The 23,675-nt window shown below is 33.1% G+C and overlaps 1 protein-coding gene across 1 annotated transcript; it reads left to right on the forward strand.

Annotated features, from left to right (window-relative positions):
• Window positions 1–1,500: 1,500 nt before the first annotated feature.
• Window positions 1,501–22,355, forward strand: LOC128553328 (probable 2-oxoglutarate dehydrogenase E1 component DHKTD1 homolog, mitochondrial). The gene is made up of 4 exons (XM_053534464.1): window positions 1,501–1,743; window positions 1,977–2,040; window positions 4,831–4,916; window positions 21,298–22,355. The coding sequence occupies exons 1-4, from the start codon at window positions 1,585–1,587 to the stop codon at window positions 21,400–21,402; spliced, it is 414 nt and encodes a 137-aa protein (XP_053390439.1). The 5' UTR covers window positions 1,501–1,584; the 3' UTR covers window positions 21,403–22,355.
• Window positions 22,356–23,675: the final 1,320 nt, after the last annotated feature.

Raw genomic sequence — 23,675 nt, forward strand, 5'->3', positions numbered from 1 at the left:
GGCCTATTTTTTGATGCATAGCACTGGCCGTGTTTGCTGTGCTTCCAGGAAATATACACTTACACGTTACTTTTTATTTTCATAGGATGATTGTCTGAGGTCAGTGAATGAACCCTATTGTTTTTGAGATTAGTATGTCAGATGTCAAGATCACAGTGACACTGAGACAGAAAATGGTTTTCAAATCAATAACTAGTGAAGGGTTAGGGTTACAGTTATTTAAACTCCATAGGATGATTTCTTATGGTTACTAGTTGACCCGTATATGTTTGGGGTTAAAAGGTCAAGGTCACAGAAAGCGTTTTCTGCTTAATAGCTGAAAAATGCTTTGTCCTAGGATAGTAAAACTTCAGAAAATGATTTCTGTGGTAGATAGATGACCATTACTTTTCAATGTTAATATGTTAAAGGTCAAGGTCATATTGATATCTTTAGACTACAGATGATCTCTTATCAACAACTACTCTTAAGACAATTATTGTTAAGTAGATGACCTCTTTTATTGTTGAGTCAAAGATCAAAGTCGCAGCAGACTGAAGACTTAAAGCTACTTTTTACAGGACATTATTGTAGGTATATTTGTTTTACAGAAGCTTTTGTTGTTAATGTTTTTTGCATGCTCTTTAAATGCTAATTAGCTTTAAAAACTTTTTTTCGAACTATAAAATGTCTGTGTTCATGTTTACAGTGTACGTGTGCTGGATGACCTTCTGAAAAGAGTGTTCAAATTAAATCTTATTCATAGAGAAAATATAGCTACCAGAGGGCGTGGTCATTTTCTCTATATGTTTGTAGGGAAACCTTTAATTTTTTCACAAACTGCTTGCCAGATTTTTAGATAATTTCACACAAATCTTTAACCTAAAACAAAAGTTCAAATTTGCTCAATTCATCAGAAAACATGGCTGCCAGAGCTAAACATAGAAAATATTCAAACAACATCTTCTCGTGAACCACTTAGTCAGACTTTTAAACAGTTGAACAGAACTTTTCTTTCTGTGTCCCGCTACCAAGAATATTCAGGTTATTTTCAGTTCTAAAGACTTGGCTACTAGAAATGAAATAAAACAATCTTCTTCTAAACCAGCAGTTGGATTTTGAAATATTTTTGTAGAAATGTTCATTCGGTGACCCTTTGCTAAACTTTTTAAAGTCATCTTTATTTGTAGAAATAATGGCTTCTGGATAGGTGATGCTAGGTTTCCCTATATTGCTTTTTGGAAAACCTCAAAAATATGCTTGAAATAAATTGTTCAGGCCAGTTTTCAAAGTAATTTGACAGAAATATTTCTTGAACGACTGTTGAAATTGTTAAATATTTAAGCTGTGATACTCACCATCATCATGACCCACTTGTTACCACTTAAACTTGAACAATATATTAATTACTTTACACAAATATTTCTTTACATTAAATACATTGCATACAATTTCAATATGTTTTAGTCAGTTTAAGAAGTTTTCTTTTTATTGATAAAATATATTATAAATCTGCAGATGATACGTAATTACCGAAAGCCAGTTATTGTTATTGCACCAAAGATATTACTACGTTTGCCAGCAGCTACTTCTAGTTTTTCTGAAATGGCTCCAGGAACTACTTTCAAACCTGTACTTGGGGACCTCAAGGTCAAGGGTGAAAAAGTCAGTAAGGTTGTCTTCTGCTCAGGCAAACATTACTACGCCATTCAGAAAGAGAGAGATACAAGAAACGTAGAAGATATGGCTATAATTAGACTAGAGGTATGTAAAGCTTATAGTTCTGATATTTTTTAATTTAAAACTTTGAAAGAGATCCATGTTTAGTATTCAAGTTTTATCATGTACTTGTATTTCAAAGCAAATGCAGTTACTTAAATTATAGTGTCAGAGATCTTGGTTGGAAATTGATTAGTAATTAAGTAGATGTTTTTATCTATGGGAAATCATTTCCTACAGAGTTTGCATAGTTTACAATTTATTCTATTTTTTTCTAGAGTCTTTGTCCATTCCCCACTGCTGAGTTGCAAAGGGAACTGAGCAAATATCCAAATGCCAAAGGTATAACATTTACCAAATTCTCCTAACTTAGATTTGAAAAAGGGATAAAAGTGGATGTCTCTTTAAATCAAGCAGTTAGAAAGTTGTTATGCAGGACTTGCTCTCCTGCCCATGAGTTTTCTGAATCTGTATTTGGTCTTACTCTAAATGACAATACTTTTAATGAGGAATTTACTACATTTTGACATAACTTTGAAAATCAACCAATTCACATCTTTGACTTAGCATTAAAAAAAATGAAAGGACTGTCAGCATTAGTTAAGGTACTACTACTACTAAAAGTATTACATCTGTATGCAATTTCAACCTGTCATTGCCAAATATTGGTTAAATTGTAAATGGATACTGGGCTGTATTAGAGCTATCTGATTGGCACACTGTCTGAGAATTGGTAAAAGATAAAACTTATTTTATCAAATAAAGGCCCATGAATCTGATTGACATTTTGGCACTTTATGTCTGATAAAACTAGTAAACTGTTGTGAGGTTAAAAATGTATCAGGACAGATTTCTCTCATTGTAGTGGTATAAATGTATCTCAAACCTTTGCAGGTGACAATATAGTTTTACCACATGGTATGAACTCCAAAGTACTGTTTTAATCACTAATATATATATATATATATATATATATATATATATATATATATATATATATATATATATATATATATATATATATATATATATATATATGTGTCATTTTACCTAATTATAATAGATTTCTGTGTTAACATACCTTTTGCATGTCATAAGTTGAAAATTGTTTTACTATTAATATATTTTGCACTGTCGTTAATAACCGTAATTTGAATATGTAATGGGTCTTAATAACAAGCTCAAAGTATGCCAAATGTTACATTGTCATTCAATGTCTGGGACAACCTGGCATTATTTGAAGTGCTCAAAGGTGAGCTTTTGTGATCGCCCTGTGTCCGTCGTCCGTCCGTCGTCAACAATTTGACTGTTAACACTCTAGAGGTTACAATTTTGGCCCAATCGTAATGAAACTTGGTCAGAATGTTACCCTCAATAAAATCTTAGAAAATTCGATATTGGGTCATCTGGGGTCAAAAACTAGGTCACCAGGTCAAATCAAATGAAAAGCTTGTTAACACTCTAGAGGTAACAATTTTGGTCCAATCTTAATGAAACTTGGTCAGAATGTTACCCTTAATAAAATCTTGGACGAGTTTGATATTGTGTCATCTGGGGTTAAAAACTAGGTCACCAGGTCGAATCAAAGGAAAAGCTTGTTAACACTGTAGAGGTCACAATTTTGGCTCAATCTTAATGAAACTCAGTCAGAACATTTCTCTCAATAAAATCTTAAACGCGTTTAATATTGGGTCATCTGGGGTCAAAAACTAGGTCACCAGGTTAAATCATAGGAAAATCTTGTTAACACTCTAGAGGTCACAATTTTGGTCCAATCTTAATGAAACTTGGTCAGAATGTTACTCTCAATAAAATCATAGACAAATCTGATAATGGGTCATCTGGGATCAAAAACTAGGTCACCAGGTCAGATTAAAGGAAAAGCTTGTTAACACTCTAGAGGTCATAATTTCGGTCCAATCTTAATGAAACTTGGTCAGAATATTACTCTCAATAAAATCTTGGAAGAGTTTAATATTGGGTTATCTGGGGTCAAAAACTAGGTCACCTGGTCAAATCAAAGGAAAAGCTGTTTAACACTCTAGAGGCTACATTTATGACTGTATCTTCATAAATTTTGGTCAGATTGTTAATCTTGATGGTCTCAAGGTCTAGGTTGAATCTGGGTTATGTAGGATTAAAAACTAGGTCACTAGGTCAAATCAAAGGAAAAGGTAGTTAACACTGTAGAGGCCACATTTATGACCATATCTTAATGAAACTTGGTCAGATTGTTGATCTTGATGATCTGTAGGTCAAGTTCAAATCTGAGTCAGGTGGGGTCAAAAACTAGGTTACAAGATCAAATCAAAGGAAAAGCTTGTTAACACTCAAGAGGCCACATTGATGACTTTATCTTCATGAAACTTGGTCAGAATGTTAATTTTGATGATCTTTAGGTCTAGTTCGAATCTGGGTCAGGTGGGGTCTAAAACTAGGGGACTTGGTCAAATCAAACGAAAAGCTAGTTAACACTTAAGAGATCACATTTATGACAATATCTTTATGAAACTTTGTTAGAATGTTAATCCTGATGATCTTTAGGTCAATAGGTCAGGTGAGCGATACAGGGCCTTCATGGCCCTCTTGTTTATTCTTGTCTTCTCCATATATATGTAACCGCTTGGAATATTTTCATGAAACTTGCATCAGTTATTAACTTGCAGATTTCACAACCCAGATCACTCGATCCAAGGTCAAGGGCTTATCTGGAGGTCAAAGGTCAAGTAACTTCAGTTACTGTCTGCTCGTTATTTTTTACACTCGTCATCAAATATTAACCTCATCAAGACAACACTAGGTCCAAGGTCAAGGTCGCACATGGAGGTCAAAGATCAGATAGGTTAAAATTTTGTCCACTAGAAGGATTTTCATAAAAACTAGCATCAAATATTTACTTTATCAAGATGACATACAAAGTGCACCACTTAGGCCACACTAAGGTCAAAGGTCATGCACAATATATTTTATATTCCCTGTATCAAAGCAGTGTCTGTGGTTGTTAATCATGGTAGAGGTATCGCTTGTTTGTTATTAGCTTTCTCTGAAGAAGGCTCAAGCCAAAACATTTTATTAAAAAATAATAAAACAGTGTTAAAATGTTGAAGTTATAATCTATTAAATCTATTTCAGAATATATCTGGGCACAGGAGGAACATCGAAATATGGGTGCCTGGTCTTTTGTTTCTCCAAGATTTGAAAATCTAGTGGGATGTAAGGTAAAGGAAACTTATTACGATTTTCTGAAAGAATTAATTTATTAAACTCACCTGGATTTGCAACTGTTAGAAGCAGCATACAGAACCCGTTTTAGCTCACAAGAGCACAAAGTGCTCATGGTGATTGTGACTGGTCATTGAGCTGTGTCTGTCATGTGACATCTGTCAACATTTACCTTGTGAAAACTTTAGAGGCCACAGTTGTGACCTAGTATTTATGAAACTTTGTGAGAAATGTTTGTCTTGATGATCTCTAGGTCAGGTTCAAAACTGGGTCATGAGGGATGGACAACTAGGTCAGTAAGCCAGATCAAAGGAAAAGCTTGTGAACACTAGAGGCCACAGTTGTCTCATTCTTTATGAAACTTGTCAGAATGTTTGTCTTGATGATCTCTAGGTAATGTTCTAATCTGGGTCATGTGGGGTCAAAAGACAAAGGTAAAGCTTGTCAACACTGTATAAGCAACTGTTGTGACTCTATGAAACTTGGTAAGAATGTTTGTCCTGATGATCTCTAGGTTTGAAGCTGGGTCATGTGGGGTCAAAAACCAAGTCACTAGACCAGAGTTTTAAACTGGTGAGAATTACCCAGAGTGTTTGTTTTGATGACCCCTTGGTTAACTTCAGATCTGGGTCATGTGGGGTAAAAACAAGGTCACCCAGTCAGATCAAGAGAAATGCATGTGAACACTCTAGAGACCACAGTTGTGGCCCTGTTTTTTGAGTCGGCTAAACGCTGTCAAGCGTTTGACGAGTCCTTGCTATCGCACGATTTCTCATTCTTAAATGGCCTCACAACACAGCGAAGTGATGTAGTTCCATTGGATTGTCTCTAATTTCAAAGAGTTCATTGATCGAATGAAGTTCATTTATGTCAATCCTATTTGCTATGACCAATATACGATGTAATCTGTCATATTTATGACTTGTAATTGTGTAATACTCGAATAAAGCCACGTATTTTCTTCCGCGGTAACTCATTAAGCATAAACACGCATAACGATTCTGCGGGATTTGGTAATACATTTGCGCATATGATTATGGTATGGTGACGAATTTTATGCCCTTTTGTCACAAAATAGCAAATATGTTGTTCACAAATTTAAATAAAAACTGCATATTAACTTATTAGCCAAATTATCCATTTGTTACCCTGTCCGTTTCAAAAAATAATCTTTAAAATCATTGCGCAAATAACAAATTTATTGTGCTGTGCATTTTATGAATTGCGCAGGCTTACAAAGCTTGCGTAACATCCAGCGAAAGACAAAATATAGTTCCAGAACATACTGCTAGTATTTTATTGAGTGGGTACCTCTGAAAGCATTGGAATGTCTCTTATCAAAGAGTCTACCACATCGATGAAATTAAATTATGACAGCTTCATTTTAAATGACCCGAATAAGATATGTGCAGTACGTTAATTCTTCCGCGAGACTTCGCGGATGAATCCTAACTACATTCTGGACACTTCTCGGCGAACACGCGTGACCTGTTTATAACTTTGCGTGGGTTGAATTTTGCAGTCAGTAAACGGATAAATTATCGGAAGAAGAAGCTCTTACTGGTTTGTTTAGTTACTACTGATATTAAAAATGATATTAATTCTTATTTTTCGAGAAATAAACAAATCGGCGAAACATTAAATTGTATTTTCTTGTAGTTTTTGAAATCGAAAGTAGATCGTCAATGTTTGGCTGCTTTGACGAAACGAAACAACTTTTTTATGAAAAGATTTAAATAAGAGCTAATTTAACCGTAAACTTCAATGTCAGATACTGCCAATTGCTGCTAAATGTCTTCGTATCATCACAATTTGTAAAATATATTGTTGAAACTGGAGAAAAGTGTAATCGTATCCGGATATAATATTTTCATTTTTGGGTAAATATCGAGCTGTGTTATGAAATTTTAACATTCAAGTAACATACATGATAGATATTATTGTAACAGAAATGATTCTAGAATTTATTTTTATTACACCTACATATAATCTATGTCAGACTCGTATTCTAGTCCTGAGGCATGATCTGAAAGTAAAAAGATGAATTGACAGTCATACTTTGGATATTGTAATACTAGAAAGAATCTAGATCGTAACCTTTCTGGAATTTTGACTGGTTTGGATAATTTGCTTACGATTCAGGTTCGCAAAAAAATGAAACCGTCACCCATTCTGCTTTTCATGATGACACATGGCTTGATTTTTGCAGTCAGTAAGCGGATAAATTATCCCGAGAAAGAGCTCTTACTGATTTGTTTAATTACTACTGATTTTAAAAATGATTTTATTTCTAATTTTTCGAGAAATAAACAAATCGGCCCAACATTAAATTGTATTTTCTTGTAGTTTTTGAAATCGAAAGTAGATCGTTATGTTAGAGTGCTTTGACAATGAAAATTTTTTTTTATGAAATGATTTAAATAATTTCACCGTAAACTTCAATGTCAGATACTGCCAATTGCTGCTAAACTGTTTTCATATCATCACAATTTGTAAAACATATTATTGAAACTGGAGATTTTGGCGGTATAAAAGAAAGTGTAATCATATCCGGATATAATATTTTGGGTAAATATCGAGCTGTGTTATGAAATTTAAACATTAAAGTAACAGACATGATAGATATTATTGTAACAGAAATGATTCTAGAATTTATTTTTATAATACATACATAGAATCAATATCAGACTTATATTCTAGTGCTGAGGCATGACCTGAAAGTAAAATATGAAGTGACAGTCATTCATACTTTGAATATTGTAATACTAAAAAGAATCTAGGTAATATTTAGAAATTGAAACATAAAATTTTCAGTTAGAAATCGCACCAAAGGCTGTATCAAGGGTCTACATTTTCAAAATTTCCTGACTGCAGGAGGGGGTATCCTCCCACACCCTCTCCCCATATTGCCACTTTACAGTTTGATACATTTGCCCTTTTACCACCTGCCACAATGCCCATTTCAAAATCTGACTGCAGTTCAAAGCGGGAAGGAACACCCCTCCCCACACCCACCCTGCTACCGACCACGTAAAACTGGCTCAAACATTTTTTTCAGCCCAGTCTGGGCCTGTCTGTCTACATGAATCAAAACGGATAATTGAAAGTACATAGACTTGGGGACTACTGACATGGTTTTGAAGGGGTTAACAGGTCTGAATAGAATAAATGATGGTTTTAACTAAAAAAGAACTGCATTTATTAATATTGGTTATCTTTTCCGAAATTGGTAGCTAGTCCGAGTAACTTCTCTTAGTTTCGAATGCGCAATTTTCCTGTCAGTGTAAACATTCATGACACTATATATTGACACTCAGCAACATTTACATATCTTTAAACGCAAAAGTAAGTATACTTTAAATTCACATCCCTTATAATATGATTGAACAATACCTAGCGTGTGACACGGTTATTGCCAGGCCCCTTATCTGTAAAATATCTGAACAGTTCTTTCGTCCATCCGTTACAAATTGTATGTGGCAATCCGCGCTATAAAATTTCAATATATAAATTTTCATATTCAAATTTTATCATGTGCGAATATATACCAGCCGATAATTGCCTGTTTTGGTAATGCCGGAGGCAAATGTTTACTGGAAAAATATTTATAGTCATGGGCAGTATCTTAGTGTCACCTGTCAAATTGTAGTTTGTACTTTCAACATTTTTATTTTTGCGAACCACTCTTCAATTTTAGAGAAATATATTGGGTTTAAATACTTGTATAATGTCAATCAAAGTTTTACTAGGCATCAATTGAATGTCCATTTCATCTATTGTAACAAAATCTCTGTTCAGTTGGGGAAAAAAACTAAAACCAAACTGAAACTGGTAGACTATACTACCAGTACATCAATCATTAGCCGACTCGCAGGCCCTTCAGGCCTTTGATATCAAACTTTGTCAGAATGTATATCTTGATGATCTCTAGCTCGAGTTTGAAACCTGATTATGTGATATATATAAAAAAAAAACTAGCTAAGTAAGCTAAATCAAAGGAAAAGTTCGTGAACATTCTAGAGGCCACAGTTGTAAGTCAGTCTTCATGAAACTTGGTTAGAATGTTTGTCTTGATGATCTCTAGGTATATTTCAGATCTGGATGATGTGGGGTCAAAAACTAAGTCACTAATCAAATTAAGAGAAAAGCTTGTGAACACTTTAAAGGCAACAATTGTGACCATCTCTTTATCAATCTTTGTCAGAATGTTTGTCTTGATGATCTCTAGATTAAGTTCGAAACTGAGTTATATGGTGTCAAAAACTAGGTCAGTAGGCCAGTTCAAAGGGAAAGTTCGTGAACATTTTAAAGGCCACATTGTGATCCAGTGTTAAGTCTATGAAACTTGGTCAAAATGTTTTTCTTGATCAAGTTTGAAACTGGGTCGAAAACTAGGTCAACAAACCAGATCAAAGCAAACTCTTGTTATCATTCTAGAGACCACAATTTAAGTTTGAAACTCATGAAAAGAAGTAAGAATGTTTGTCTTGATGATCTCTAGGTCAGTGTTGAATCTGGGTCATCTGGGGTCAAAAGCTAGATAACCCAGTAAAACCAAAGAAAAAGATTGTGAACACTCTAGAGGCAACAGTTGTGACCCAATATTTATGAAAGATGGTCAGAATGTTTGTCTTGATCATCTATAGGTCAGGTTTTAAGCTGGGTCTTGTGGGGTATAAAACTAGGTCACCCGGTCAAATCAAAGGAAAAACTTTTTAACACTAGAGGCCATGATTGTGACCCTACCATTATGAAACTTGATCAGAATGTTTCTCTTGATGCTCTCTATGTCAACTTTGAATCTGGATTATGTGGGGTCAAAAAATAGGTCAGTAGGTTAGGTCAATGGAAAATCTTGTTAACACTCAAGAGTCCACGGTTTAAGTTTGAAACTCATGAGAATTTACCAGAATGTTTGTCTTGATGACTGCTAGGTCAGATTTGAATCTAGGTTGTGTGGGATCAAAATCTAGGTCACCCGGTCAATTGAAGAAACAATATAGCTCATTGCAGTGTTGGAGCGGTCATCTGTGCATGCGCGGAAGAGATTGTAATTTGGAGCACACAGCAAAAATACCCAAATTATTGCATGTTCTTGCGCATTTAGTGTATAATATGTATGATATACTGACTAAAGGTTAGGGTTAGTATCCCCATGGTTACAAAATAGATACAGTTAAGGTTACTTTAAGTTTAAATTGCTTAAATCCGGTATATGCCAGAGCCTGTAATTTATATTGGCGCTCCAAGTCTGCATTGAGTCACTGAAAAGGGAATTCACTCAAAAACAGGACCACATACAGTTACTCTCTTGAAAAGAATGTACATTTGACCCATGGCAGCTTGTCACTGCACTTCCTCGCAATGAGCTCTATCATTGTATAAATTTACAATTTGGTACGTTGAATACTTTTAAGTTATCTTTCAGCCAATAAGTGTGACAGACGGACAGACAAGGTGGTGACTATATGCTCACCTCTCCCTTGAGAAGCATAAAATCACTAGGGCAAGTTTGATTATGCTTGAAAACTGTAAAAAGAAGCAATACTAGAAGAGTTTTGAATTTTATTTACATACACACACAATTACAGTAAGTTTTTAGGTATTTAAAACTGTTACAAGATATAATTACAGTAAACTTTAAATATTTACAGCATTGTCCACTTTCATTTGCAACAGCTTTACCTATTTAAAGCTGTTTCCACCTACACTTAGAATAAAACGTAGCTATTTAAAGTTGTTTCCTCATACATTTAGAACAAACCAGCTATTTAAAGTTATTTCCTTAGAAATTTACAACAAACTTTAGTGATTTATAGCTGTTTACTTATCAATTTACAACAAACTTTAGCTATCTAAAGCTGTTTCCTTATACATTTAAAATAAACTTTACCTATTTAAAGCTCTTTCCACATACATTTACAATAAACTTCAGCTATTTAAAGTTGTTTCCTGATACATTTACAACAAATGTTAGCTATTTGAAGCTGTTTTCTTATACATTTACAGTAAACTTTAGCTATCTGAAGCTGTTTCCACATACATGTACAACACATTTTAGATACTTAAAGCTGTTTCCTTATACATTTAAAATAAACTTTAGCTTTTTGAAGCAGTTTCCACATACATTTACAATAAATTTTACCTACTTAAAGCTGTTTCCTTATACATTTACAACAAACTTTTAAATCAGCTTTTAAAGTTATTTCCTTATAAATTTACAACAAACTTCAGCTATCTGAAGCTGTTTCCACATATACAGTTGAATATCGTTACCTCGATTTCGGTTAGCTCGATACTCCGGTTAGCACGATGTGTTTTGGTCGGTCCCGACTTTTTTCTATATATTTCAATGGTATTATTTATCATTACCTCGATATTATTAGCACGATATTTTGTTGAGTTCGATGGGATTTTTCAGTCCCGTCAACCTACCTGTACTGTTTTTACACCTTTGTCGATATCACGGCTTGTCAAAAAGTATATAAGGTTTGAAAATCAACCTATTGTTGTCCGGCGATGTATTAATTATAGTCAGGTTAGTTTGCTTGTTTGCTTTGTTTGTTATTAGTCTTTATTCCAATTGAATGTTAGTAATTAATTTAAGTCTGCATTTAATTCTCAATAATTAGTGTAAAACAGCGTGCAAACAGGCAAGATGTTTTCCGGAGTTTGGTTTAGTAAAAATCTGCCATTTTTGATTGAGTAACAATATGCGTATTTAACTGGCAAATTTTTGTTATTGAAACGTATTCAGAATTACTTCTCAACCAGGATCATTACCGCTGTATTCAGACGTGTTTACGGAAGGACCCGGTAACCAACCAGGGGGATAGTAGCAACTCTACCGAGCATGCTGTTGATAGGAAAGGATCTAGTAAAAATTTAAAAAGTTATATGTATGTACTATTAAATTAAGATGTTTTATTTGTCAATAAAAATGTTATTAAAAATGTAATTATGTTTTATATTTTCCCCTTTCAAACCTTTCAAAAAAAGCATGGGATGTAATGACAATATAGACGTCCTAAACAGATACAAAATGTAGTCCTAGACAGACGATATCATTACGTCGAACTTTGGATACGTCGATGCAATTGTTGCAGTCCCTTGAATATCGAGGTAACAGTATTTGACTGTATTTACAATAAACTTTAGCTATTTAAAGTTGTTTCAACATACATTTACAACAAACTATAGCTGTTTCAACCACTACATACACTTACAATAACCTTAAGCTGTCTGAAGCTGTTTCCAGATACATTTACCACAAACTTTAGCTCTATAAAGATGTTTCAACAAGCTTTTACATCAGCTATTTAAAGCTGTTTCCACAAACATTTACAACAAACTTTAGCTATTTGAAGCTGTTTCCCCATACATTTAGAACAAAAATTTTAGCTATTTGGAGCTGTTTTCTTATACATTTACAGTAAACTTCAGCTATTTGAAGCTGTTCCCTTATACATTTACCATAAACTTCAACCATTTGAAGCTGTTTCCACATACATTTACAACAAACTTAAGCTATTTGAAGCTGTTTTCTTATACATTTACAACAAACTTTATGTATTTAAAGCTGTTTCCACATACATTTAGAACAAACTTAAGCTATTTGAAGCTGTTTTCTTATACATTTACAACAAACTTTATGTATTTAAAGCTGTTTCCACATACATTTAGAACATACTTAAGCTATTTGAAGCTGTTTTCTTGTACATTTACAATAAACTTCAGCTATTGGAAGCTGTTTTCTTATACATTTACAATAAACTTTACCTATTTGAAGCTGTTTCCTTATACATTTACAACAAACTTCAGCTATTTAAAGCTGTTTCCTTATACATAAATTTATAACAAACTACAACTACTAAAAACTGTTTCCACATACACATTACAATAAACTTAAGCTATTCAAAGCTGTTTCCTTACAAAGTTACAATAAATTTTAGCTGTTTAAAACTGTTTCCACAATAATTTAAAAAAATAGATGTTGAAACCTATTTTCAACATTTTATTACAATACAATTCTAAAGCTATTTTCACATATATTTACAACAAAGGTTAGCTATTTAAAGATGTTTTCACATACATTTACAACAAAGGGTAGCTATTTAAAGTTGTTTCCACAAACATTTACAACAAAAGTTAGCTATTTAAAATTGTTTCCTCATATATTTACAAAAAAGATAAGCTATTTAAAGCTATTTCCAAATACATTTACAACAACGGTTGGCTATTTAAAGCTGTTTCCACATACATTTACATCAAAGGGTAGCTACATGTATGTAAAGCTGTTTTCACATACATTTGCAACAAAGGTTAGCTATTTATAGTTGTTTCCACAAACATTTACAACAAAAGTTAGCTATTTAAAGCTGTTTCCTCATACATTTACAATAAAGGTAAGCTATTCAAAGCTGTTTTCAAATACATTTACAACAACGGTTGGCTATTTAAAGCTGTTTTCCACATACATATACAACAAAGGGTAGCTATTTAAAGCTGTTTTCACATATATTTACAACAAAAGTTAGCTATTTCCACATATATTTACAACAAAGGTTAGCTACTGAAAGCTGTTTTCAAATACATTTACAACAAAGGTTGGCTATTTAAAGCTGATTCCACATACATTTACAACAAAGGGTAGCTACATGTATGTAAAGCTGTTTTCACATACATTTGCAACAAAGGTTAGCTATTTATAGTTGTTTCCACAAACATTTACAACAAAAGTTAGCTATTTAAAGCTGTTTTCACATACATTTACAACAAAGGTAAGCTATTCAAAGCTGTTTTCAAATACATTTACAACAACGGTTGGCTATTTAAAGCTGTTTTCCACATACATATACAACAAAGGGTAGCTATTTAAAGCTGTTTTCACATACATTTACAACAAAAGTTAGCTATTTAAAGCTATTTCCACATATATTTACAACAAAGGTTAGCTATTGAAAGCTGTTTTCTAATACATTTACAACAAAGGTTGGCTATTTAAAGCTGATTCCACATACATTTACAACAAATAGGGAGCTATTAAAAGCTGTTTTCACATACATTTACAACAAAGGGGAGCTATTAAAAGCTGTTTTCACATACATTTACAACAAAGGTTAGCTATTTAAAGTTCAAAGGGTAGCTACATGTATGTAAAGCTGTTTTCACATACATTTGCAACAAAGGTTAGCTATTTATAGTTGTTTCCACAAACATTTACAACAAAAGTTAGCTATTTAAAGCTGTTTCCTCATACATTTACAATAAAGGTAAGCTATTCAAAGCTGTTTTCAAATACATTTACAACAACGGTTGGCTATTTAAAGCTGTTTTCCACATACATATACAACAAAGGGTAGCTATTTAAAGCTGTTTTCACATACATTTACAACAAAAGTTAGCTATTTCCACATATATTTACAACAAAGGTTAGCTATTGAAAGCTGTTTTCAAATACATTTACAACAAAGGTTGGCTATTTAAAGCTGATTCCACATACATTTACAACAAAGTGGAGCTATTAAAAGCTGTTTTCACATACATTTACAACAAAGGTTAGCTATTTAAAGTTGTTTCCACAAACATTTACAACAAATGCTAGCTATTTAAAGCTGTTTCCTCATACATTACAACAAAGGTAAGCTATTTGAAGCTGTTTTCAAATACATTTACGATAACAGTTGGCTTTTTAAAGCTGTTTCCACATATATTTACAACAAAGGTTAGCTATTGAAAGCTGTTTTCAAATACATTTACAACAAAGATTGGCTATTTAAAGCTGATTCCACATACATTTACAACAAATGTTAGCTATTTAAAGCTGTTTCTACATACATTTACAACAAACTTTAGCTATTTAAAGCTGTTTCTACATACATTTACGACAAAGGTTAGCTATTTAAAGCTGTTTCCACATATATTTACACCAAAGATTAGCTATTTAAGCTGTTTCCACATACATTTACAACAAAGGTTGGCTATTTAAAGCTGTTTCCACATATATTTAACCCGTCCGCTTAGCACAGTAGGTAAGAGCGTTGGTCTACGGATCTCGGGGTCGCGAGTTCGATCCTCGGGCGGGGCGTATGTTCTCCGTGACTTTTTGATAAACGACATTGTATCTGAAATCATTAGTCCTCCACCTCTGATTCATGTGGGGAAGTTGGCAGTTACTTGCGGAGAACAGGTTTGTACTGGTACAGAATCCAGGAATACTGGTTAGGTTAACTGCCCGCCGTTACATGACTGAAATACTGTTGAAAAACGGCATTAAACCCAAAACAAACAAAACATATATTTACAACAAAGGTTAGCTATTGAAAGCTGTTTTCAAATACATTTACAACAAAGGTTAGCTATTTGAAGCTGATTCCACATACATTTACAACAAAGGGGAGCTATTAAAAGCTGTTTTCACATACATTTACAACAAAGGTTAGCTATTTAAAGTTGTTTCCACAAACATTTACAACAAAAGTTAGCTATTTAAAGCTGTTTCCTCATACATTTACAACAAAGGTTAGCTATTTAAAGCTGTTTCCACATACATTTGCAACATTTAAAGCTGTTTCCACATACATTTACAACAAAGGTTAGCTATTTAAAGTTGTTTCCACAAACATTTACAACAAAAGTTAGCTATTTAAAGCTGTTTCCTCATACATTTACAACAAAGGTTAGCTATTTAAAGCTGTTTCCACATACATTTGCAACATTTAAAGCTGTTTCCACATACATTTACAAGAAAGGTTAGCTATTTGAAGCTGTTTCCACATACATTTGTCAACGAATACCAAAACTGGTATCCGAATATTCGGTCAACCATCCGAACGAATATCCGGATATTCGTTCCCGCACATAACCTCTTTTTTTTGATGACCTAAACGTATCTATATAAGGGCTTATGACGTTTTTCTAGGATCCGTCGTACTTGCAATAAATTAGCGGTCGCCATTTTGAAATGGAAGAAAGGTAACTCTGACAAAAATTTTCTACTTTCGGTTTAGTTTTATTATGCAGATTGGAAGGATTCGAATCCCTTCTGTCAGTTATATGTAATTATTTATATAAGTCCGGGTCCAAAATATATTCTTTCAAAAATAGGCTTTATATAATTGCAAACTCAGTATGAAAAGACGGATTTGTTTCTTTAATTACACAAACACATTATCAAGTGCAGCGCCGATATTTATCGACAAATGTTTGTTGCAGCCGGCGTCAATAAAAGAGTATATAATGCACGTGTACTAATTATCACTTTCGCACTCTCTTGCGTCTTTTCTTTAAAGCTGTAATATTTGCCGACGATTTGTAAACACGTGTTTTAAATTATGCATAATTATTAATTGACAATAATTGCATTGTTTGATCAAACAGGACTAGCTAAGATGACAAATATGTTTCGCACACCTGTCGGGTAGGTGTCATCACCATGGCGACTGTGTATTACGTTTTGACACGCTATCTACGTGACGAAAAATTATAATGCTATGAACATGAAAATAAATATTTCAGTAATCTGTATAGTACTACCGAATATTCGAATACTTAAATTAGATCCGAATATTCGGACCCGTGACCGAATAACCGGATATCCGGATATCCGTTGACATCCCTAGTTTCCACATATATTTACAACAAAGGTTAGCTATTGAAAGCTGTTTTCTAATACATTTACAACAAAGGTTGGCTATTTAAAGCTGATTCCACATACATTTACAACAAAGGGGAGCTATTAAAAGCTGTTTTCACATACATTTACAACAAAGGTTAGCTATTTAAAGTTGTTTCCACAAACATTTACAACAAAAGTTAGCTATTTAAAGCTGTTTCCTCATACATTTACAACAAAGGTTAGCTATTTAAAGCTGTTTCCACATACATTTGCAACATTTAAAGCTGTTGCCACATACATTTACAAGAAAGGTTAGCTATTTGAAGCTGTTTCCACATACATTTGCAACATTTAAAGCTGTTTCCACATACATTTACAACAAAGGTTAGCTATTTAAAGCTGTTTTCATATACATTTACAACAAAGGTTAGCTATTTAAGCTGTTTCCACATATATTTACAACAAAGGTTAGCTATTTAAGCTGTTTCCACATACATTTACAACAAAGGTTAGTGTGCAGCTGTTTAACATAGTACTCCAGTTACAAGTTAACATATTAGATAAATATAATTATGTAGTAAGTAGACATATGGAAAGCCAATGTTCCATGTCATTTGACAAATTCTCAAACCTCAGTGTGTTATGTGAAACATCAGCTTTAAGAAGGATATTGCAAAATGATAAAATTAATGTAACTGTTAAATTTGATCTTTGAAATAATAAATGCCAAATGCTTATCTATATACAGACCTGAGTATCACAAAGAATGAATTCATCCTTTTGTCACCAGCCATCTATCATGACACGCTCTTATTTAAAAGCTGTTTTTTGAAACAGTTGAAAGTAAAAAGTCTCTTACCCATGCTAACACAACCGAAAGAACATGCTATTGCCAAAATCAGTCTCTATCAAACTATTGAAAGATAAGAAATACAGATATTAAAGAATTTGACAATAACTTGGCAAGTAGCATTGAATCAGTGGTATTTAGCATTTGGTAGTTTGCAAGTGATATATGACATAGTTTTTAACATTCGGCAATTTTCTTGTTTACTTATTTTATTTTGTTGAGTTTAACATCGCACCAACACAATTATAGGTCATATGGCGACTTTCCAGCTTTTACGGTGAAGGAAGACCGCAGGTGCTCCTCAGTGCATTATTTCATCACAATAGCCCACCTAGGTAGAACCACCGCCCTTTCTAAGCCAGCTGGATGGCTCCCTCACATGAAGAATGCAATGCCCCAAGTGAGGCTCAAACCCACATCAATGAGGGGCAAGAGAAGTCAGAGACCTTAACCACTTGGGCCCCCTGGCAATTTTCTTGGAATTTATTCTTTTGAATTTCGCACCAACCTTCCATAAGATCCCATTCAGGAAGGCTGGTGCAAAATTCAAAAGAATAAATACCTAATGCTAATTGCTCAGTGATTATTAAAATAAAGAGCTGAATATATCAATGGATGAATGCATCCTTTAAACAGTCATTGGCCCTTATTACATCTTTCACTGTGTTAAAATTTTTTCTAAACATTTAAGAGTGAACAGTTTTCGTCCTGTTTCTATAACTAGTAGAATATATTATTGTTTCAAATCCGACTGGTAGAACATTGTATGTTTTTAAATAATTAAAAGTTACATTCATTAGTTTAGGAGATGCAAATAACTGATTAAGTTGAAGAATTTGATGATTAGCATTTGTCATTTGGCAATAAGCATTAACTTTTTGTCATTAACATTAGGCATTTAGCATTAGATACCATATAGTGGGTTAATTCTGCTGGCAAAAAAATCTGTGATTTTGTCCTAAAATGGACCTAGTTTATTTCTGCGGTTTTTATTTTTGCGACCTTTGAGAAAAGCAAGAAATTAATTTTTAAGATTTGCATAAACCGCAAGTAAAATGTACGCATGGGAAATAGCTACTGCATTTACTACGTCTTAATTAACGACTCAAATGCATATCGTTCTCGTCAGTTATGTCTTTGCGGCATTATCTAGGACAGTGAAGTTAGTGCAGCTGATTTATGTTTAAATCTGATTTCTTTTCATTACCGTGCAAGATCAGAAATCGGATTTAAATATAAATAATGTAGGTCTAGTACCTGGAAATTCATTTTGAAAGTTCTTTTTATAACATGTAACACTGCGGGTAGAGAAATTTACGATTTGTTTACAAATATGTACAAATACAAAATCAAGTACAATTTTTAAAATATTGCAAAAGTTTGATTCAGTAACAAAAGCAATCAACCACAGTCGATACAGTTAGCACCTTGTGGTGTGAATAACTTCATAGCAGATGAAAAACTCGTCGGAGGCGAAATATCAAAGTTTATTTATTGCATCATAAAATCTGCTGATAGTTTAAATGTGCGGAAGTTATCTCTGCGTGACAGCCTCGACCTGCAGAATAAGCAGAAATAATACCCCGCAGAATTAACCCATTATGCGGTATATGCATACAGTTTTTGGTTTGTAGCATTTAAGCATAAAGTATTGACATTTAGCATTAAGTAATAGACAGTTAACATTTGATATCGTAATTGTTATTTAACATTTGGCAATATGCAAGGCCTTCCAATAGATATGATTATCTACATAAGTTAATACAAAATAACCAATCTTTGATTTCTTTCTGTGAGCAAAGTATCCCATTTTCATAAAGTGATAAATTTTGAATGTGTATTGTATATGTTTGAATAACTTATTGTTGACTGAACAAATGAAAATGCTATTTATTTTGAAAATAAGACAAAATTTACATGTAACTATACAAGAGTAATATTTTGATGCAATGTTTTAAAGTGTTTATTCATATAGAATCATCAGTGGAAACCAAACAGCTATAGTAAATAGTATCCAAGACAAAATACATGAAACATGATATATATATATATACACATAGACTCACATATATCCAATATATCATCATTTTTTTCATGTAATTGAAAATAACAATAGCATGTGACATGCATACTTTCTACAGTCAAGTCTTAAACACTAAGCCAGTTGAAAAAAAAAAAAAAAAAAAAAAAAAAAAAAAAGAACTAGAACTGTCACAGGAGTGACTCATACCCCCACCATACGGTCTTGTCACAGAAGAATGGCAACCATAAGAAATCTTAAAGATACTTAGAATAATATAAAAATGTCAAAAAAGCTTGATACTTAAAAAGAAGTTTACTCGTCTTTGGAGTACTTCATCCTGGGCTTCCACATATAAGTAATACATGTACTAGTATAATTATGTGCCCTGGATAAGGGATGAGGTAAATATAAAAATAATATTAGAGATACACTAAAAGTGAATACAAAAAAGTGTCTTATCGACCCATGTTACCACAGAAAAATGTATTTACTTTTTACATAGGACTTATAATAAAAAATTTAGAAAAATACCTAAAATATTGAAAATCTAAAAATAGGATTTCTGAAAATAGACTAATTCCTGAAATTTAAGGGGAAGAAACTCAGTACAAAAGTTAAAAAAGGTTACTTCCCTTTGGCTCTAAGCCAATCAGAATGAGATAATGAAAATACTCCGCAGGTCGTAGTCCAAATATAAATAGTACTAATCTTTTTTCCTTTCCTAGTGCATTTTCTCGGCAGCAATGTGCTTACTTTTACCCTACTGCGTTTCAGTATGTATCACTTTGCATTCTATTGAAATCGGCATGTTCCTATCGCATGCTAGATAAAAATGGCGGCGTAAGAATTTAATGTCACGAAAAGAGAAATTGAAAGAAGCGAAAAGTAGTAAATTCAGCGGGTTGTATTTAACGAACTGTAGTTTTCTTATATAAAAGTTAACACCCCCTTTTCTTTTTGGTTTTCTAAAGTAGCGATCTAGTTCTTTATGGGAATATAAGTCTCTGAAAATCTGATATGCTAGAAAATGTCGAAAAACCGTTATGAAGTGAGTGAATTTTATATGAAATAAAGAACAGCTGGATTTAGTGGTGTTCAGCCTAAAATTCTAAGTAAAAGGAAACATAATTCAAGAAAAATTGGTGTCAGAGTTATGCACCTTGTGTCCCATGCTGTGGGTGATGAGGTGGAACATCTATTTTAAGTTTGAATCAGATCCATTCAGTAGTAACTGAGATATAGTGAAAATACATCAAAATTAACCTTAAATTCTAAGTAAAAAGGGGCATAATTCATGAAAAATTGGTTTCAGAGTTATGCACCTTGTGTCACATGATTGGGTGATGAGGTGGAACATCTATTTTAAGTTTGAATCAAATCCATTTTGTAATAACTCAGATATAGTGAAAATACATCAAAATCAACCTTAAATTTAAAGTAAAAGAGGACATAATTCATAAAAAATTGATGTCAGAGTTAAGCACCTTATGTCACATGATGTGGGTGATGAGGTGGAACAACCATTTTAAATTTGAATCAAATCCATTTAGCAATAACTGAGATACAGTGAAAATACAACAAAATTAACCTTAAATTCTAAGTAAAAGGGGACATAATTCATGAAAACTTGGTGTCAGAGTTATGCAACTTGTGTCACATGATGTTGGTGATAAAGTGGAACGTCTATTTTAAGTTTGAATCAAATCCATTTAGTAACAACTGAGATAATAGATTTCGGGACGCGATGCGACAAAACTGACTCCTATATAGCCCCCCCCCCCCCACCCCACACCCCCACAAACATGTTTGGTGGGGGTATAAAAAAACAATTATGCTATGTTGAAACTTGTTGTAAAATATATAGTTTATCTATTGTTTTTATTTCAGTTGCGTTATGTTGGAAGGGACGTACTAGGATTACCAGCTGTAGGAATTGGACATATCCACAAAATTATGCAAGCTGATCAACTCATCTCAGATCTCTTTGGTTGAACAAAAGTCAGTTGTAATTTCTGACATAGCATCAGACAAGAAGCAAACACTGAACTGCCAAATTTGTGGTTATTGTTAGACTTATGCGGTTTGGATGCAGGTTGTTTATGTGTTAACGAAAGACTCATTAACAGCAGGAATCATGTAAATTCAGTCAGACTTTAATACAGATGCAGCTTTAATACATGTGCTTAAAGTATTCTCAATACTAACTTGTCTAATGCCAGATCTTTTTGGAAGTAAATGTTTCATCTTTCTTCATGAAAAATTGGATTACAATCATGATTCAAGAAGAAATTGCTCAATCTGTATTCAAGGTTTAAGAATTTGAAATATACAGTGGTTCTAAACAGACAAATACTTTTTATCAGGAGAAGATTTTGTGAGTCAAACGGGAATATTCTAATTTAATAAATTTTATGTAACCTTGTAAAAACAAAATTATTTAGGAAAAAAAATGTTAAATCCGACATTGATAATTTTGCATTTTAGCGTGTGTTTTGATACTGTGATATTTTACTGACTTTTCTAATAAGTGCTTATATTTGTATAATACTGAAAGACTTTATTAAAGACAGACTAAAACCAAAGCATTTGAATTATTTAATTAGTCCTTTATTTTCAGAGCAATAGATTTATCATTAATTTTGCTTCCCTGGTGGAAAAATATATTTTGTTAGTTAACCTGAGCAAGAAGTTGTCAAGATGAGCTTTTGTGATCACCCTGTGTCCGTCGTCCTTTGTCAGTTGTCCATTGTTGCCATCAACAATTTGACTGTTAACAAGCTAGAGGTCACAATTTTGGCCTAATCTTAATGAATCTTGGTCAGAATGTTACCCTCATTAAAATCTTGGATAAGATATATATTGGGTCATCTGGGATCAAAAACTAGCTCGATCACCAGGTCAAAATCAAAGGAAAAGCTTTTTAACACTCTAGAGGCATTTATGACACTATCTTCATGAAACTTGGTCAGAATGCTTATCTCCTTGAAAACTTAAAGAATAGTTTGAAATTGGTCATGTGGTGTAAAAAACTAGGTCACTAGGTGAAACATGTTTGTTATGGGTGTGTTACTTTGGTGAGCCACCTAGGGCCATTATGGCCCTATTGTTTACATAAAACACTCTTATTTACATAAAATCTTTAATCATCTGTATTATACAATATCTAGATTTCAGCATTTCAAACCAAAGTGCCAAATAGAGAGGATTTGTTTGATATAGCTATAAAATGAGCACATAGGATTTAGGCAAGTTTTTGCCACTCCAATATCATTATAAAATATTTTTACCAGAATGTGAATAGTAATGAAAAACTGATGGTCATGGTGGAAATATGCAAGATTTGTATATATGCTGTTTTATAAATTAGCACCGCCATATAATGTGGCATACTGTCTGAAATTATGAATAAATTTTTTAATGATATAGTACTGACATTGTATTGTAATAGTTCAAAGAATGAAAAACGTTGATGTTAAAGCTGTTCAGGAAAGAACAAGCGTAAACAAGAGGGCCATCATGGCCCTATATCGCTCACCTGTTATCATTGCACTCGAGGACAAGAAGGTCCTCAGAAAAAATATCTAAGTCCAAAGGACAGGAACAACTAAGGGAAGAAATTAAACCAAAAAGAAAAAAAAATTCTTACAAGGTACAGATATGTCAAAATACACCTAAAAATTGGAGGTACCATCCATGTTGTATCACAGAAAAGTGGTCTTGGTTTTTCCCTACGGCCAATAATAATAAAGTTACTAAAAACAATCTATTTATAGTAACGTAAAAGGGAATTAATTAAAAAAATGATTGTAAGTTAACAAAAGAAGGATCTGCCAAATAAATCTGTTGACATAAATGAAATTTCAGATCAGTATCTTCATTAGTTACGGAGATATACCCATTTTAATTTGAAATAAAGGGAGGTAATTTGACATAAAATCAGTCCATAGTTATCTATCCTCATTGGCTCAGTCCAACTAATGACAATAATGAAATTTCAAATAAGTCCTATAAGTACTTACTGATATAAATCCAGTTTGATTACAATCAGGGGAGGTAATCAGATATAAAATAACTCTGGAACCTACGAATGGATCTGATTTGTCATGGAATCCAAGATTTATTGTTGTTGAAGATATTTTTGAAGTTTGTATCAAATAAAGCCATAAATGAAGTCTCTATATGGCTGCAAAAGCCAAAATAGCCAGTTTTGGACCTTTAAGGGACCATAACTCTGGAACCCATGAAGAAATCAGGCCAGTTCAAGG

Source organism: Mercenaria mercenaria, unplaced genomic scaffold (assembly GCF_021730395.1).
Source record: "Mercenaria mercenaria strain notata unplaced genomic scaffold, MADL_Memer_1 contig_3708, whole genome shotgun sequence".
Taxonomy (NCBI): Eukaryota; Metazoa; Mollusca; class Bivalvia; order Venerida; family Veneridae; genus Mercenaria; species Mercenaria mercenaria.